The sequence below is a fragment of the Hyla sarda genome, chromosome 3, assembly GCF_029499605.1.
Source record: "Hyla sarda isolate aHylSar1 chromosome 3, aHylSar1.hap1, whole genome shotgun sequence".
Classification (NCBI taxonomy): domain Eukaryota; kingdom Metazoa; phylum Chordata; class Amphibia; order Anura; family Hylidae; genus Hyla; species Hyla sarda.
The window spans coordinates 156,951,228-156,970,025 of record NC_079191.1 but is presented as its reverse complement, the minus strand read 5'-3'; the positions used below and the strand labels follow the sequence as shown (position 1 = coordinate 156,970,025).

Genomic DNA, 18,798 nt, shown 5'->3' with positions numbered 1-18,798 from the left:
TTTGTTCCTCAGAGCTTCTGCTGGGTCTTCCGTGGTTGCAACGCCATTGTCCAGTCCTTAATTGGACCACCGGGGAGATTCTACGTTGGGGTCCCTCCTGCTCTGACCGATGTCTCAAGCCGGCTCCTATTAAACGGGACCCGCCTGTACTTCCTCCACCAGGTCTTCCCAAGTCTTACCACGGTTTTGCGGATGTCTTCTGTAAGAAGCAAGCAGAGACTCTTCCACCTCACAGGCCTTATGACTGTCCAATTGACCTGCTACCTGGTTCTTCTCCACCTCGGGGCAGAATCTACCCTCTCTCTCCTCCTGAGACTCAAGCCATGTCTGACTATGTACGAGAAAACCTTCAAAGAGGGTTTATTAGGAAGTCTTCCTCCCCTGCCGGAGCCGTTTTTTTCTTTGTCTCTAAAAAAGACGGTTCTCTCCGCCCCTGCATACACTACAGAGGACTTAACAAGATCACCATCAACAACCGCTATCCTCTGCCCCTGATCTCTGAACTGTTTGATCGTCTCAGAGGGGCTAAGATCTTTATCAAATTGGATCTTCGTGGGGCTTATAACTTGATCCACATCTGAGAAGGAGATGAATGGAAGACCGCCTTTAACACTAGAGATGGACATTTCGAGTATCTGGTTATGCCTCTGTAATGCCCCTGCTGTCTTCCAGGAATTTGTTAATGACATCTTCCGGGACTTGCTTTATACCTGTGTGGTGGTATATTTGGATGATATCCTTATATTCTCCTCAAACCTGGACTAGCACCGGGCTCATGTTCGTCAAGTCCTCACTCATCTTAGAAGAAACCGCCTGTATGCCAAGATTGAAAAATGTCTCTTTGAACGTTCCTCCTTGCCATTTCTCGGGTACATCATCTCTGCTCAGGGACTGCAAATGGATCCTGCCAAGCTTTCCTCAGTTCTGGATTGGCCACGCCCCTCTGGACTCCGGGCCATACAAAGATTCTTGGGTTTTGCCAACTACTAAAGGCAATTTATTCCACATTATTCTACCCTGATGGCTCCCATAGTGGCATTAACCAGAAAAGGAGCTAATCCCAAGACCTGGCCTCCTGAGGCTGAAGAGGCCTTCCAGTCCCTGAAATCCACCTTTGCTTCTGCTCTGGTTCTGTCTAGGCCTGACCCCTCCAAACCATTCTTTCTTGAGATGGACGCATCCTCGGTGGGAGCCGGAGCTGTGCTGACTCAGAAGTCGTCCAGGGGTAAGACCATAACCTGTGGCTTCTTTTCTAAAACTTTTTCCTCCGCTGAAAGGAACTACTCCATAGGGGACAGAGAACTGTTGGCTATAAAATTGTCCCTAGAGGAATGGAGACATCTTCTTGAGGGGGCCCCTCACCCAGTGAACATTTTCACGGACCATAAGAACTTAGCCTACCTCCAGTCTGCCCAGAGACTGAACCCCCGTCAAGCCCGTTGGTCCCTGTTCTTCTCCCGCTTCAACTTTGAGATTAATTTCCGTCCTGCTGCCAAGAACATTATGGCTGATGCCCTTTCTCGCTCTTCTGACGTTGTGGACGACTTACCTACTCCCCAACACATTATCCCACCTGAACGTCTCATCTCTGTGGCTCCCACGGACTTGCGCCTACTACCTCCTGGCAAGATCTACATACCTCCTTGTAAACAGTTACAGATTCTCAAGTGGGGTCACGCTTCCCTTTTTGCCAGTCATCCTGGGGTCAAGAAGACTCTTCATCTTATTCCTCAAAGGTACTGGTGGCCCTCTCTGGAGAGAGACGTCACCGAATTTGTTCAATCCTGCGTGGTCTGTGCTCGTGACAAGGTTCCTCGTCAGAGACCAGCGGGCCTTCTTCTGCCCCTTCCTGTGCCGGAGACCCCCTGGTCTCACATAGCCATGGACTTTATTACTGATCTTCCCTCCTCACGTGGTATGACTGTCATTTGGGTTGTGGTGGACCGGTTCTCGAAGATGGCTCACTTTGTGCCCCTGCCTGGTCTCCCGTCTGCGCCTGAACTAGCCAAACAGTTTTTTCTTCACATCTTCCGCCTCCACAGTCTTCCCAGACACATCGTCTCGGACCGTGGAGTGCAGTTTGTTTCCAAATTCTGGAGGGCTCTCTGTGGTCAACTCGGAGTCAAATTGGACTTTTCCTCCTTGTACCATCCACAGTCCAATGGTCAAGTGGAGCAAATCAACCAAATCCTGGAAGACTATCTCCGCCATTTTGTGTCTTCCTGTCATGACGATTGGTCGAATCTACTCCCGTGGGCAGATTTCTCTTATAATTTCAAGCCATTCTCCGCCTCCAACAAATCTCCTTTTTTTGTGGTGTATGGTCGTCATCCCCTGCCACCTCTGCCTCTAACCACCGCTTCCTCTTCTGTACCTGCTGTCGAGGATCTTCTTCAAGACTTCTCTTCCATTTGGCAAGAGACCCACACAGCTCTCCTCAAGGCTTCAACCCGTATGAAGATCCAGGCCGATAAGAGTCGCAGACCTTCTCCAGAATTCCGTCCTGGGGACAAGGTGTGGCTTTCTTCAAAGTACGTCAGATTCAAGGTACCAAGTTACAAGCTGGGTCCTCGTTTCTTGGGTCCCTTCAAGGTCAAAAGCCGCATTAATCAGGTTTCCTACCAGCTCCATCTTCCTCCCTCCCTTCGAATCCATAACTCTTTCCATGTCTCCCTCCTTAAACCCGCTGTCTTTAACCGCTTCTCTCCCAAACTTCTTTCTCCTACCCCTTTCGCTTGTACCTCTGACATCTTCACGGTCAAAGAAATTCTAGCTTCTAAGATCTCCCGGGGGAAAATATTTTTATGGGTTGATTGGGAGGGCTGCGGTCCTGAGAAAAGGTTGTGGGAGCCTGAGAGTAACATCTTGGACCGCAGCCTCGTTTTCAACTTTCTTGGTACCAAGAAGAGGGGGAGACCTAAGGGGGGGATACTGTTACAGCGAGCGCTCCGGTCCCCGCCTCCGGATCGGAGCACCCACTGCCTGCTTCTGTTGCCCCCAGTCCCCGGCGTCTCCCGGTCAGAGACACTGACTGGGAACGCGGGTCCTATTGTCCCAGGGACACGGCTCGCGTGGCGGCTGGCCACCACTCACTCTTACCTGCGCTCTGTCCTCTGCATCCTGGCTCCCCAGGGCGTGCACGCGCTGTCTATGGTAAATTTAAAGGGCCAGCGCACCAATAATTGATGCGCTGGTTCCTGATTCCCCCACTGTGTCCCTGCCTATTTTAGTGTTCATCCCCTTCCTGCCCTTGCCGGATCTTTGTGCCTAGTGCCATTTTGAAAGCGTTCCTTACTGTTGTATTTTGCCTTGCCCGTTGCCGAACCGTTGCTATTGTCCTCTCGCCTGTGAACCCTTGTTGCCTGCCCTGACCTCTGCTACGTCCGACCACGCTCCTGCCTTCTCCTTTTGTACTACGCCTGTCTCAGCAGTCAGTGAGGTTGAGCCGCTACCGGAGGACACGACCTGGTTCTACGGCCGCACCAAGACCATCCACTTTGCGGCAGGCTCTGGTGAAAACCAGTAGCAACTTAGAACCAGTCCTCCGGTACGGTCCACGCCAATCCCTCACTGACACAGAGGATCCACCACCAGCCTGCCGAATCCTGACAATTGCATATTAAAGGGGTTATCCACTATAAGGTGATTTTAGTATGTACCTGGCAGGCAGTAATGGACATGCTTAGGAAGGATCTGCGTTTATCTTGGGGCTAAATGGCTATGTCATGAGATTACCATAACACTGTGGCTAGCTTCTTGTGAACTTGTTTGATTTGAACTATTTCCTGTTTGATTTTTCTTTTTTGACTACAAATCCCACAATTCCATTTTCCTCCCTCCCGCACATCAGCCACCCCACCCTTTGAAACAAAAGACCTGTGGTTTTCAATCAGGGTGCCTACAGCAGTTGCATTAGTTGCAGATTGATCTCCCTCCCACCGAGCGATCCCTCCACCCATTGAAGCAGACAGGCTCCCTGTCATCAGCTGACTAGTAAGTCAGGTCTCGGCCACATTGCAAGCTGGGAAAAATCTGAGACAATTTTGTATGCTGGGATGTGTGTTTACATGATTGATTAGTATTTTTACCAAATACAGGAGAAAAACTGACACAGGCAAACTTCCTTGGGCTGACAGCTGCACTACAGGACATAGACTGGGGGGAGGTGTTCTCAAATAATGATACAAATGGTAAATGGGGAATTTTCAAATCAACTCTGAATAACTATAAAACTAAATCCAACATGGCTGACAAATTATGTCAAAAGAGTAATAAACAAAAAAATTGCCTTCAAAAAATACAAATCTGAGGGGTCAGCTATAGCATTTAAACAGAGCTTAATAAAATCTGTAAAAAAAAAATTTAAAAACAGCAAAAATTTTAAATGGGAGACAGGTGGCCAAAGAAAGCAAAACAAATCCTAAATATTTTTTTAGATATACAAATGCAAAAAAAAAAAACAAGGACAGAACATGTAGGATCCCTTAATAATCATAGTGGGGAGGTGGACACTGGTGATCAAGAGAAGGCAGAGCTGCTGAATGGGTTCTTTAGTTCTGTATATACGAAGGGAGAGGAAGGAGATGACATAGGCCGGGCCAGTGCTTGTAACACATCATGTAATGTACTGAACTGGCTTAATGTAGAAATGGTACAAGGTAAGTTAAGTATATGTAAGAAAATCTCCAGGACCAGATTGATTACACCCAAGAGTTCTTAGAGAACTAAGTTCAGTAATTTCTGTACCCTTGTCATGAGATTTAGAGATTCTCTGGTGTCTGGTATTGAGCCAAGGGACTGGCGCAAGGCGAATGTGATACCAATCTTCAAAAAGGGCTCTAGGTCTTTATAGACCAGTAAGCTTAACGTGCATTGTGAGAAATTTTTTTGAAGGACTCATAAAGGACTACATACAGTAATACTTAGGGGATAATAGTATTATAAGTAATAGCCAGCATGGGTTTACTAAGAATAGAAGTTGTCAAACCAATCTAATTTGCTTTTATGAAGATGTGAATAGAAGCCTTAACAGAGGAATGGCTGTGGATATATTTTTGGACTTTGTAAAAACGTTTGATACTTTCCCTCATAGATATCTGATAGGTAACTTAAGGTCTTTGGGCTTGGAAACTTTAGTTTGTAACTGAATTGAACACTGGCTCATGGATCGTACCCAGAGAGTGGTGGTCAATGATTCGTACTCTGATTGGTCCCCGGTTATTAGTGGTGTAACCCAAGGTTCAGTTGTGGGCCCGCTGTTGTTTAATTTATTTATCAATGATATGGAGGATGGTATTAACAGCTCTGTTTTTATCTTTGCAGATGACACCAAGCTTTGTAGCACAGTACAGTCTATAGAGGATGTGCATAAGTTACAAGATGACTTGGATAGACTAAGTGTCTGGGCATTAACTTGGCAAATTAGGTTTAATGTGGATAAATGTAAAGTTAGGCATCTGGGTACTAATAACCTTTGTGCATCATATGTCTTAGGGGGGATTAAACTGGGAGAGTCACTGGTAGAGAAGGATCTGGGTGTACTTGTAGATCATAGACTACAGAATAGCATGCAATATCAGGCTGCTGCTTCCACGGCCAGCAGAAGAATATTGTCCTGTATCAAAAGAGGCATGGACTCGAGGGACAGGGACATAATACTACTCCTTTATAAAGCATTGGTATGGCCTCACCTGGAATATGCTGTTCAGTTTTGCTCACCAGTTCATAAAAGGGACATTGTGGAGCTGGAAAAGGTGAAGACTAAACTAATATGGGGCATGGAACATCTTAGCTATGAGGAACGATTAAAAGAGTTACAATTGTTTAGTCTTGAAAAGAGATGTTTAAGGGGGAATATGATCAACATATATAAGTATATAAATGGTAAAATGAAAAAAAAAAGTATAGCTCACTTAGGGTTGAGAGAATATGTACCCAAGGTTAACGGTGATGCTGTGACCCAAAAAAGGCCAAAACATTTGTAAAGAAGAATATAAATGTACCAGTCCTCAAAGGTACATTAGAAGAGAGAGAGAGAAGGCCTTAGCAGGGCCCTTGCATTGGGCGAAGGGGCTCAGAATGACATAGTAATACAATAAAATATAATAAAAATATGTGAAAAATATGTATTGGTAATTCAGGTGTATATACCAACTGAGGTAGGTAGCAGCTGTAAGTGGTAAGGTGCACTTAGTTCGTTGAATAGTTTGTTGGTAGTATAGTGCAACAATTAAATAATAATATGGCAGTATTTAGCAATAATTCATAGATTATTATTTGGTGGTATAATAGTAACATAGTAACATAGAGGGACATTTATCAATGTTTGCTTATGTATTCCTTTTTTTATTACTTTTTTCTTTACTTTTTTTTTTTGCTTATGTGTGACTTATTTATCAACTGGTTTCAGCCTGTTGATAATTTTCTTTCACATAAGCAATTTTTCCTTTTTTACTTTTGTAGTAGCTTTTTCTGCTCCATGTTTGAGCTGGAGTAAATTTAGTAAATTTTTAACCTTGTTGCGACTTTTTTTTGCGCAGTTGCGACTGTCGCAGTTAATAAATACCAGACTACCCGTAGTCCATTTTAAAATTACTTCGTAGTTAAGTTTTGGAAAACTTGGCTTTTCTTGCTTTCCAGTCATAATGTCGCACGAAAAATCACATAGTCGCAGGTGCGAAATTTTTGCGACATTTTTTGTAAAAAAAAATTTACTAAATCACTTGATAAATGCCTGTCATAGTTCATAAGGTTGAAAAAAGACCAGAGTCCATCAAGTTCAACCTATAACCCTAATGAGTCCCTACTGAGTTGATCCAGAGGAAGGCAAAAAACCCTCATACTAGAGGTAAAAATTCCTTCCCGACTCCAATATGGCAGTCAGAATAAATCCCTGGATCAATGTTCTGTCCCTATAAATCTAGTATACATAACCAGCGATGTTATTACTCTCCAAAAATGCATCCAGACCCTTTTTTAAAGTCTTTTACAGAGTTAACCATGACCACCTCCTCAGGCAGAGAATTCCACAGTCCCACTGATCTTACAGTAAAGAACCCCCATCTGTGCTGGTGTAGAAACCTTCTTTCCTCTAGACGTAGAGGATGCCCCCTTGTTATAGATACAGTCCTGGGTATAAATAGATCATGAGAGAGATCTCTGTACTGCCCCTGATATATTTATACATAGTTATTGGGTCTCCCCCAAGCCTTCTTTTTTCTAAACTAAATAACCCTAATTCTGATAATCTTTCTGGGTACTGTAGTCCTCCCATTCCCCGTATTACTCTGGTTGCCCGTCTTTGAACACTCTCCAGCTCCACTATATCTTTCTTGTACACTGGTGCCCAGTACTGTACACGGTATTCTATGTGTGGTCTGACTAGTGATTTGTACAGCGGTAGAATTATTTCCTTGTCATGGGCATCTATGTCCCTATTGATGCACCCCATGATTTTATTTGCCTTGGCAGCAGCTGCCCGACACTGGTCACTACAGCTAAATTTACTATTAAAGGGGTATTCCAGGCCAAAACTTTTTTTTATATATCAACTGGCTCCGGAAAGTTAAACAGATTTGTAAATTACTTCTATTAAAAAATCTTAATCCTTCCAATAGTTATTAGCTTCTGAAGTTGAGTTGTTGTTTTCTAACTGCTCTCTGATGACTCACGTCCCGGGAGCTGTGCAGTTCCTATGGGGATATTCTCCCATCATGCACAGCTCCCGGGACGTGACATCATCATTGAGCAGTTAGACAGAAAACTTCAGAAGCTAATAACTATTGGAAGGATTAAGATTTTTTAATAGAAGTAATTTACAAATCTGTTTAACTTTCCGGATCCAGTTGATATATATAAAAAAAAGGTTTTGCTTGGAATACCCCTTTAACTAAGACTCCTAAATCATTTTCCACGTCAGTCGTTCCAAGTGTGCTCCCATTTAATACATAATCCCAGCCCGGATTTTTCTTCCCCATGTGCATTACCTTACATTTATCAGTGTTGAACCTCATCTGCCACTTCCCAAGCCCAAACCTCCAACCTATCCAGATCCATTTGTAACAGTGCACTGTCCTCTATAGTGTTTACCACTTTACAGAGTTTAGTATCATCTGCAAAGATTGCTACTTTTCTATTCAACCCCTCTACAAGGTCATTAATAAATATATTAAATAGAACAGGACCCAAGACAGACCACTGTGGTACCCCACTAGTAACAGTCACCCAATCAGTATAAGTACCATTAATAACCACCCTCTGTTTCCTATCATTGAGCCAGTTACTTACCCACTTGCACACATTCTCCCCCATCCCCATCCATCTCATTTTATGCACCAACCTTTTATGTGGCACCGTATCAAATGCTTTGGAAAAATCCAGATATACGACATTCAGCGATTGCCCCTGGTCCAGTCTGGAGCTCACCTCCTCATAAAAGCTGATCAGGTTAGGTTGACAGGACCGATCCCTCATAAAGCCATGCTGATATGGAGTCATATATTTAATTTTATTAAGATACTCCAGAATTGCATCCCTTAGAAAGTCCTCAAACAATTTACATACAACGGAGGTTAAACTAACAGGTCTATAATTCCCTGGGTCACCTTTTGATCCCTTTTTAAATATTGGTACCACATTTGCCATGCACCAGTCCTTGGGAACAGTCCCTGTTACTATAGATTCCCTGAATATTAAAATAGGGGTCTGTCTATCACATTACTTAATTCCTTTAGAACACGGGGGTGAATGCCATCTGGACCTGGTGATTTGTCTATCTTCATTTTTTGTAGGCGGCACTGTACTACTTCCTGGGTTAGACAGATGACCTGTACAGGGGAGTTTACCTTATCACACTGTATTTCACCTGGAATTTCATTTTCCTAGGTGAACACAGTGGAGAAGAATTTGTTTCATATATTTGCTTTTTCCTGATCCCCGTTTATAATTTCTTCCTCATCATTTTTTAAAGGGCCCACACTTTCATTTTTGATCTTTTTGCTATTTATATAGTTAAAGAACAGTTTGGGGTTAGTTTTACCCTCATTGGCAATGAGTCTTTCTGTCTCTATTTTTGTGTTTTTTATCAGTTTTTTACATATTTAAAATTTTTCTCTATAGCTTTTTAATACTTCCTCACTGCCATGCTGTTTTAGTAGTTTAAATGCTTTATTTTTGTCATTTATTGCCCCTTAACATTTTTGTTCATCCATATTGGTTTTCTTTTATTTCTGACCCTTTTATTCCCATAAGGTATATACATCTTGCAGTGAGAATTTAAGAAAATTTTTAAAAGTCTCCCATTTAGTGTCGGTATTCTTGTTTTTGAGGACATTATCCCATTTTATATTGTTAAGGGCTTCTCTAAGGTGATCGAACTTTGCCTTCCTAAAGTTCATTGTTTTTGTGGCCCCTCGAGAGATTCCCTTATTGAAGAACAAGTTATAATGTATTATATTATGATCACTAGGTATCCTTCTACTTGCACATTAGTTACTCTGTCAGGTCTGTTGGTTAGTATTAAGTCTAGTAGGGCGCCCCCTCTGGTCAGGCCCTGCACCCTTTGGGACAGATAATTGTCTTTAGCTATAGTCAGAAACCTGTTTCCTTTATGAGATTCACAGGACTCAGTCTCCCAATTTATATCCGGATAGTTAAAGTCCCCCATTATTATCACGTCATTTTGACTTGCTGCCTTGTTTATTTGCCTCAGTAATTGATCTTCTGTCTCTTCCATTATGTTTGGTGGCTTATAGCAAACCCCTATCAGAATTTTTTTTTTATCTCCATATATTTCTACCCATAATGACTCCACATTATCGTTTCTCTCCCATATATCCTCCCGTAGTGCGGCCTTCAGACTCGATTTCACATACAAACAAACTCCTCCCCCTTTCCGTTTTGTCTGATCCTTCCTGAATAGACTATAACCCTGTATGTTGACCGCCCAGTCACAGCTATCATCCAACCAAGTCTCTGTTATACCCACTATGTCATAATTTTCTTCAGACATTAACCACTCCAGTTCAACAGTTTTATTGGTCAGACATCTGGCATTAGTCAACATGCAATTCAATGGTGTATGTTGTTTCTTCCTATGAGGCATATCCCTATTAACTATTCTAACCCCTCCCTCCGCTCCACCCCCAGGTACATTGATAAGTCCCCCCTCTCTATCTACACTATCTTTCCCCTCTATGTTGTAGGTTCCCTCCCCCCCAGTTACTAGTTTAAACAATCCTCCACCCTTCTAGCCATCTTCTCCCCAAGCACAGCTGCACCCTCCCCATTGAGGTGCAGCACGTCCCTACGGTAGAGCCGGTAACCGACAGAAAAGTTGGCCCAGTTCTCCATGAACCCAAACCCCTCCTTCCTACACCAGTTTCTGAGCCACTTGTTTACCTCCCTGATCTCCCGCTGCCTCTCTGGTGTGGCTCGTGGTGCAGGTAAAATTTCCAAAAATATTACCTTGGAGGTCCTTGCCTTAAGCTTGCAGCCTAAGTCCCTGAAATAATTTTTTAGGACACTCCACCTATCTCTTACTCTGTCATTAGTGCCAATATGTACCATGACTGCTGGATCCTCTCCAGCCCCACCCAGCAACCTGTCAACCCGATCCGCGATGTGACGAACTTGAGTGCCAGGAAGACAACACACTGTTTGGCAATCCCAGTCTTTGTGACAGATCGCCCTGTCTGTCCCTCTAATAATTGAGTCCCCCACTACCAGTACCTGTCTGGCCTGCCCCGCACTCCTCCTTCCATCCTTACTGAAGCAGACACCCCCTTGGCGGTCAGAGGTAGTTTCTTGCGGCAGTTCTGCTAGCTCTAAATTGGTATACCCCTCATCTGCCAATCGGGCAAACTTGTTGGGGTGTGCCAGTTCAGGACTAGCCTTCCTGTCACTTTTCCCTCTACCCTGTTTTCTAACTGTAACCCAGCTAGCAGCCTGACTGTCCTGCACCTCTGTCCCACTATCCTCCCCCACCTCTACCCCAGAGAGTACTTGCTCAGTGAGCAGGAGGCTCCTCTCCCAGTTGTCAATGCTTCTCAATGTTGCCAGTCGCTCCTCTAGATCCAGGATCTGGACTTTCAAACGAACAACTAGCACACATCTCGCACAACAATATGCACCCTCAAACTGTTGCTCAAGGATTGCATACATTGAACAGGATGTTCACCGGACTGCATTTTCCAACATGGAGGTCATCTAGTTATGGGGATTTAACAGATTTACAGCAAAAAACAGACAGTAAATATTACAATTAAATTCTCAGTAGACCTTCTGAGTTAAAGTCTCTACAGTGTAAGCAAAGTAACACTCACAGCGGTCTCAAACTCCTTGCAGTTACTCTCTTTCAAAGCAACTCTCAGTCAGAGCACGCTCAGAATGAGTCCCAAACTACAATTTATACACCTGTGTCCAATCTACCCCTCCCCCTAGAGGCAGAACAAATCACTCCAGTTCACAAGTTTATAATATTCACTCCTCACCACACAGCAGATATCTCAGGTTTTCTAACTTTCTTGCAGTTCCTCTCTTTCAAAACAACTCTCAGTCAGAGCACGTTCAGAATGATTCCCAAACTACAATTTATACACCTGTGTCCAATCTACCCCTCCCCCCCAGAGGCAGACACACAGCAGATATCTCAGGTTTTCTATCTCTCTTGCAGTTTCTCTCTTTCAAAATGTTGGTGCTACATTATTAATGAACTGCTGCATTATACCACCAACTAATACTCCATGAATTATTGCTAAATACTGCCATATATTTAATTGTTGCACTATACCACCAATTAACTATTCTAGGAACTAAGTGCACCTTACCACTTATAGCTGCTACCTACCTCAGTTGGTATATACACCTGAATCACCTCTTCTTTCTAGTGTGAATTGCGTGCTGGAGGTGGGCCCGTCGGCTGGATTTGAATATTCATGGTTGCTGGTCATGTCAACAATCAGTAGGCACAAGTGCTCACGTGACCAGCGACCATGAATATAGAATATAAATATTCTAATCCAACCAGCGGGCCCACCTCTAGCACGCAGTTGAGCGAAGACAGAAGAGGATATTCAGAGGGACCAGGCACCAGACTGCAGTTATGTATATTAGTCTGCGAGCCCGCATCGGTCTCCTGCACTATAACCCAGTGTGAACTATGTTTTAGATCCACTTATGGTATTAAGTAAAAATGATCAAAAAGAGCTCCATAAGAATAAAATACTGGCCAAAATGCTAAACCTTAGGCTAATAATATCACGTTATGTTATTTCAGTGTTTAGTTAGGATTAGGCTGGGTTCACATTTAATTTTGTTTCTGTTTAATATACAGTATATGTTTTATTTACTTGAAAAGAGAAAAAAAATGTTGATGCTAAAAACTAATGATGCTGTACAGCCATATAGAAGAATTCATTTACCATTGTTTGGAAGAATTGCAACGTATACTATAGCCTAGTCGACTATGCTTTTGTATACAGCAAGATTAAACAGCAGTGCAGAAAGTGAAAGGAAAACAAAAATGCAGTGTGAATCTGGCCTTAGAAGTAGAGTGATTTATTTATTTATTTTTTCCTAAATGACGTTTTGCTGATTTGTGAAACTGTTCACAGTTCCCTCCCCATAAGGACTGATGGATTTCCTTTTGGTGATTTTAGGAGAACCAGAGCTAAATTTTTTCTCTTAATATATTATATGCCCAGTAAACTGTGAACCAGTTTGAAAGTTGGTGAAATGTGAATTGGTAAAGATAAGTACACGTAATAGCTGAATAATTTAAAATGTAGCTTTTTGGTGGCCTCTAGTGGTCAGTTCTGGAATACATATTCAAAATTAGAAACTAGTCATATTATGGGGAATTCTGGGGAGTATTGTTTCCAAATAATTCTGCTCAGGCTGCTGAAAAAAAAAAAAAATACTGTACTCACCTTTCCCATTCCCCCACTGCTACTGTTCTCGATTAAGTCTAGTCCCAATGTGCAGCACTTCCTGTGTCTGAGTTGGCAAGGCAAATGGCCCACAAAGCCAGGCAGTAGAAGAGACAGTTAACTGTTATGGCCATTGATTGACTTTGGCTATGGCCATTGATGGAGTGGGTGACTCCTCATGCTGACTCCGACACCAGGAATACTGTGCATCAGGACCGGGCTCTTTGGAACAATGTTTTTTTTGTTTTGTTTTTCTATACTGCATCAGCGTGGAAAAAATACTCTTCTGAACACCCCTTTAACCATATTTGCTACGTACTTACAAAACAGTTCTGTTCTTTACAGAATTTAGTGTGGGGATTAAAAAAATGTGTAAAATAAAAGAAAATAAGACATTAGTTACATTTTCTTTACTGGTGATTATTTCCCATTACTTATTTCCAACGCATGAGTACTGACTAATTATCTAATTACATTTTTTCTTATTTGATGTTTTCAGGTGGTGTTTGGGTGGACGTATAACATAAATTTTCTTATAAGACAAACAAACTGCTCAAAACTTAATTTTACAAGCAAAAATTCTAACGAATGCAAAATAGACAATGAAGAAGTAAGTGCTCTGAGTAATTTACAGACAATATATGGGTTGATAATATGTAGATAAAGAAAAATAAACACATTTGGGGAGGTTTACTAAGTTGTGTTTCAAAAGCAAGTCTGAAAGTGAATTGCGCTGGAGTAAAAGGAATCAAATATATTATTAGGTATATCTTGATTCACTTGTCATATCATAGACTGCTCCTAACCGAAGAATGAAATATCCACCTGCTATGAGTAGGCATAGATGTACTCTGTGTAGGGTAGAATCAGACACACCATTTTCTGTAAAATAAAAAAAAAATTACTTTGACGATGCATGTTTTTTTTTTTTTTGGGAGGGGGGGGAGGGACAAAATGATGTGGACAGATGTCAGCTAGGGGCCAATGAAGAAATAGGAAGCATCATATTCACATGGAATAGAATAGAATGTCATGTTTTTTTTTCTGCTAAGCATTGGTCCATGCTGTTTTTTATTTTTTGCTGTGTCTTTTTTTCGGTTATCCTTGAGAGACCACCTATTGGTCCCTTTTGCTGGATATATAGCTTGTCTCTGCTGCCATAGTTGTCTGTGTCTGTCCAGTCTGTGTTTGTCTGTTGCATTTCAGTTTTTCTGGTTCAGTTATGTCCTCAGCTGTTGTGTATTTGTTATTCCACCTCTGAGCTTTCCTGTAAGACAGCCATTACTCCCTGCACCCTGCAGGACTATTATTTGCAGCCACTAACATCTATGGCGAGTTGCTTTTTGTTTTAGTTCCTGACATTTGACACAGGCTTGTATGATTTTTTTGCATGAATTCTGATGGCTCTGACTATACTGCTCTATCATACGTTCTGCTCTATACCCCTGGGGGTCTCTGAGGACTGAAAGCCAATATTAGGACCGCAGACTGTGACTTGTTAAGATGAAGCCAGGTTCTGCAGTTTAATGATCTGTCAGTATTGTTATAGCAATAAAATCTATGGAGAGCTGTATAGATCAATACATCATTCCATAAGTTGTATTTTGGCCTGTCTTGATGGGCAATAATCAATAGGAAATGAAAGGGATTTTTGAATTCACAACATTTATGACATATTCACAATGTATGCCATAAATGTCTGGTAATTGCAGGCCCACGTTTAGCCACCTTATAGTGTAGGATAAGGGTCAAAGACTACTATTTTTTAACATATGTACAGGTTCAGACATTTCTGGCATATCCCATACTAACAAACCTAGACACTAAGTCATAAATATAAAATTTGATAATAAAAATATATTTGATAATACTTGAAATGTAGTTTAAATGAAATACGAATTATTATTTCTATGTAAGACACACCAATATTAATATGTATAAATCATATGTGAAAGGACTGTAACAGCAAAATCATTTTTTTTCCAGAAATCCATTGAATGCAGTGCTGAGGTTAATGTGAGTCCAGATGACAAAGTAAATTATCAATTTTTGCAGTGCATATCAGAAACTGGTAAGAGTCAATGCAGAAACAGCAATGTTTGGTCTGATGCCACCTTTGAGGTATAGCAACAATAGAATATAGCAATATTGCATTCACATTTGTTGACATCTGCATTTTTTAAGCTTTTTGCATCCTTTCTAAATTCGTGTTAGATACTGGAATATATAGCATATAATTATAGTCATGTCTAGTATGAATACATATAATAATAATTTAATAATTTAATCTAACCTTCTTTTGTACTCATTTTTGGAGACTGGGAAAATTAGTTTAGGGCTGTAAAGTAAAGTTATTTACTTGGGAGGAAATAAAAAAATGCTAATTAAAGTATAGTTTGATTTGTACAACTTTGAGGCAAAACTTTGTGTTGGGAAATGCAACAAAAATAAGGGAGGTAAATTCTGGAGGGACAGAAAAGTGAATAAAATATGTGGGTTACTAATTTCATGATGAGAAATTTCTCGGTTTCAATGAAATGAAAGAAAAATTTGGGGTGTCGGATAGACCAAAGTTTAACCCCTTAACGACGCAGGATGTAAATGTACGTCCTGGTGATGTGATACTTAATGCACCAGGACGTACATTTACGTCCTGAGCATAACTGCGGGCATCGGAGAGATGCCGGCATCATGCGCGGCAGGTCTTGGCTGTGGATCGCAGCCAGGGACCTGCCGGTAATGGCGGACATCTGCGATCCCGCGGATGTCCGCCATTAACCCCTCAGATGCCGTGATCAATACAGATCACGGCATCTGCAGCATCGCGATCACTTAACAGGATGATTGGATCGCCCACAGCGCTGCCGCGGCGATCCGATCATCCTGCACGGCAGACGGAGGTCCCCTCACCTGCCTCCGCTGTCTCCGGGAGTCTTCTGCTCTGATCTGCCTCCCCGCAGACCAGAGCAGAAGATGACCGATAACCCTGATCAGTGCTGTGTCCTATACATAGCACTGAACAGGATTAGCAATCAAATGGTTGCTATAAATAGTCCCCTATGGGAACTATAAGAGTGTAAAAATAAAAGTAAAAAAATAAAGTAAAAAAATTTGAAAAAAACCCTCCCCCAATAAAAACGTAAATTGTCCCATTTTCCCTATTTTACCCCCAAAAAGTGTAAAAAAAATATTTTATCTACATATTTGGTATCACCGCGTGCGTAAATATCCGTACTATTAAAATAAAATGTAAATGATCCCATACGGTGAACGGTGTGAACGTAAAAAAAAAATTAAAAAGTCCAAAATAGCTGCTTTTTTATAACATTTTATTCCAAAAAAAATTATAAAAAATTTAATAAACGTTTTGTATAAGCAAATATGGTATTAATAAAAAGTACATATCACGGCGCAAAAAATGAGCCCTCATACCACTGCTTATATGGAAAAATGAAAAAGTTATAGGTCTTCAAAATAGGGGGATTTTAAACGTACTAATCTGGTTAAAAAGTTTGCGATTTTTTTAAGCGCAACAGTAATACAAAAGTGTATAATCATGGGTATCATTTTAACCGTAGTGACCCAGAGAATAAAAAACACGTCATTTTTACCATAAATTGTACGGCGTGAAAACAAAACCTTCCAAAATTTGCTAAATTGCGGTTTTCTTTTTAATTTCCCCACACAAATAGTATTTTTTTGGTTGCGCCATACATTTTATGGTAAAGTGAGTGATGGCATTACAACGGACAACTGGTCACGCAAAAAACAAGCCCTCATACTAGTCTGTGGATGAAAATATAAAAGAGTTACGGTATGATTTTTTGAATGGGAGGAGGAAAAAACGAAAGCGTAAAAATAAAATTGTCTGAGTCCTTAAGGTCCAAATGGGCTGAGTCCTTAAGGGGTTAAAGCATACCTATTAGATCCCACAAAAAAAAAAAACTGGAATATGTTACTCAGTACCTAATTCTGATCATGTACATGTACTTTTTATGTCTCTATCACCAATATTTCAATACAAAATAGGCTAATACAGTTGCTCAATTTATTTTCCATCTTGTTAAAGGGAGGGGCGTGTCCATCTCTTGCCTGCACTGTGATGACTCCTCCCCCTCCCACACCAACAGCTTTTGCAAAACTATAACTCCCAGCAAGCCCAGGCATCCTTTGTCTGTCCAGGTATGCTTGGAGTTGTAGTTTTGCAACAGCTGAAGGCACATGTTTGGTAAAACTCTGTGTTACAGCAGTGTTGCTGCAGGCTGTGTTCCTCCTGCAGCCTTGTCAATCAGCCATCTCATGTCCATGACCCTTGGACACACTCATGCTGCTGGGGGACTCATCAGTGTACAAAGAGGAATGGGGACCCCTAGTGGAGGAATTTTCAAAGGCAGATTTCTTTAATAAAATGTAATTTTTCTTTTTTTTTTTTTTTTTTTTACATTACATTTACATTTTTTTATATTACAAACTCTATTGTTTTGCCAAGATGTACAACATATAAAAAGTTTTTTTTTATATCTGACAGTGCCTATTTAATTACGATTCCAATACAGAATGCAGTTAGAGGGATGGAAATACAAACAAAAAAAAAGCTTGTTTGACACCCATATAGGCTCAATTTGTCATTGCCCCTCTCTCATGTAATCAGATTAAGATGCCCATACACTTTAAATTAAAGTTGGTCAGATCTGTTGCCTTTGGCAGGTTTAGACACCTAAGGCCATGTTCACGTGTCAGATTCCACTGCTGAAGTGTCATATTGAATTCAATGGGATTCTGCTGGTTGTGTTCATGGCATATTTACACATGCTGAATATTCATGTGTATGGGGAGGTCAGGAGAGGGAACTTTCAGCCAACAGATATTAAAAGTTTGTGCCCACCTTAAACTTAATACAGGTATGAAGTACCTTATCTGTTTTAAAATAATGTCTTCAGTTTGCTGTGGGTTCTTACTTGTTGATCATATGTTTTTTTTCCCCCCAGGAGTCTGTATTAATTGCCCAGTAGTGATAAATCCTGAGGACCCTGAGATACGGGCATTATTAGTACAAGTCATGGATGAATTCAATATCAACAGCAACCACTCTAAACTTTATAATGTTGCCTTTATTAACACAGCTACAAAAAAGGTCAGTGTACATGTTGTGAATGTATTGTTTAATTCCTTTTCTATATGCTTTATGTAAGCATCCTCGTTTTAAATCTTGTCATATATCTTGTTTGATCAGTCATGGGCAGCAATAATAAATAAATACAAAAAATAAACATATTTAGGTCATAACGTTTTAACATTCTTTGAAGCTAGCCTAGGGACTGCGCTCGATTTAAGAATTGTGAGAAGTACCTGCGAACAGCAGCTAGGACTCACTTCTAATGCCAGGCAATGGCAATTGTGCTAATGGCTGGCATTAATCATGCCAATGGCTGGAAATGGCTGAACAGGGCCCTGCTTGTCCTCACTGCAAAGAGCCCTGCTTGTCCTCAGTGAACAGAACCCTGCTTGTCCTCAGTGTACAGAGCCCTGCTTGTCCACAGTGCACAGAGTCCTGCTTGTCCTCACTGCACAAAGCTATGCTAGTCCTCAGTGTACAGAGCCCTGCTTGTCCTCAGTGTACAGAGCCCTGCTTGTCCTCAGTGTACAGAGCCCTGCTTGTCCTCAGTGTACAGAGCCCTGCTGGTCTTCAGTGCACAGATCCCTGCTTGCCCTCACTGCACAAAGCCATGCTTGTCCTCAGTGTACAGAGCCATGCTTGTCCTCAGTGTACAGAGCCCTGCTTGTCCTCAGTGTACAGAGCTCTGCTTGTCATCAGTGTACAGAGCCCTGCTGGTCTTCAGTGCACAGATTCCTGCTTGTCCTCACTGCACAA

The 18,798-nt window shown here is 41.5% G+C and overlaps 1 protein-coding gene across 1 annotated transcript in view; it reads left to right on the top strand.

Moving 5' to 3' along the window:
• Positions 1 to 18,798, top strand: part of LOC130361805 (T-kininogen 1-like) — a 61,792-nt gene that overhangs the window by 12,637 nt on the left and 30,357 nt on the right. Inside the window, exons 5-7 of the mRNA XM_056565313.1 lie at positions 13,426 to 13,536; positions 14,913 to 14,997; positions 17,915 to 18,060. Of these exons, the coding sequence (XP_056421288.1) occupies positions 13,426 to 13,536; positions 14,913 to 14,997; positions 17,915 to 18,060 (342 nt within the window). The remainder of the gene's footprint in view (positions 1 to 13,425; positions 13,537 to 14,912; positions 14,998 to 17,914; positions 18,061 to 18,798) is intronic.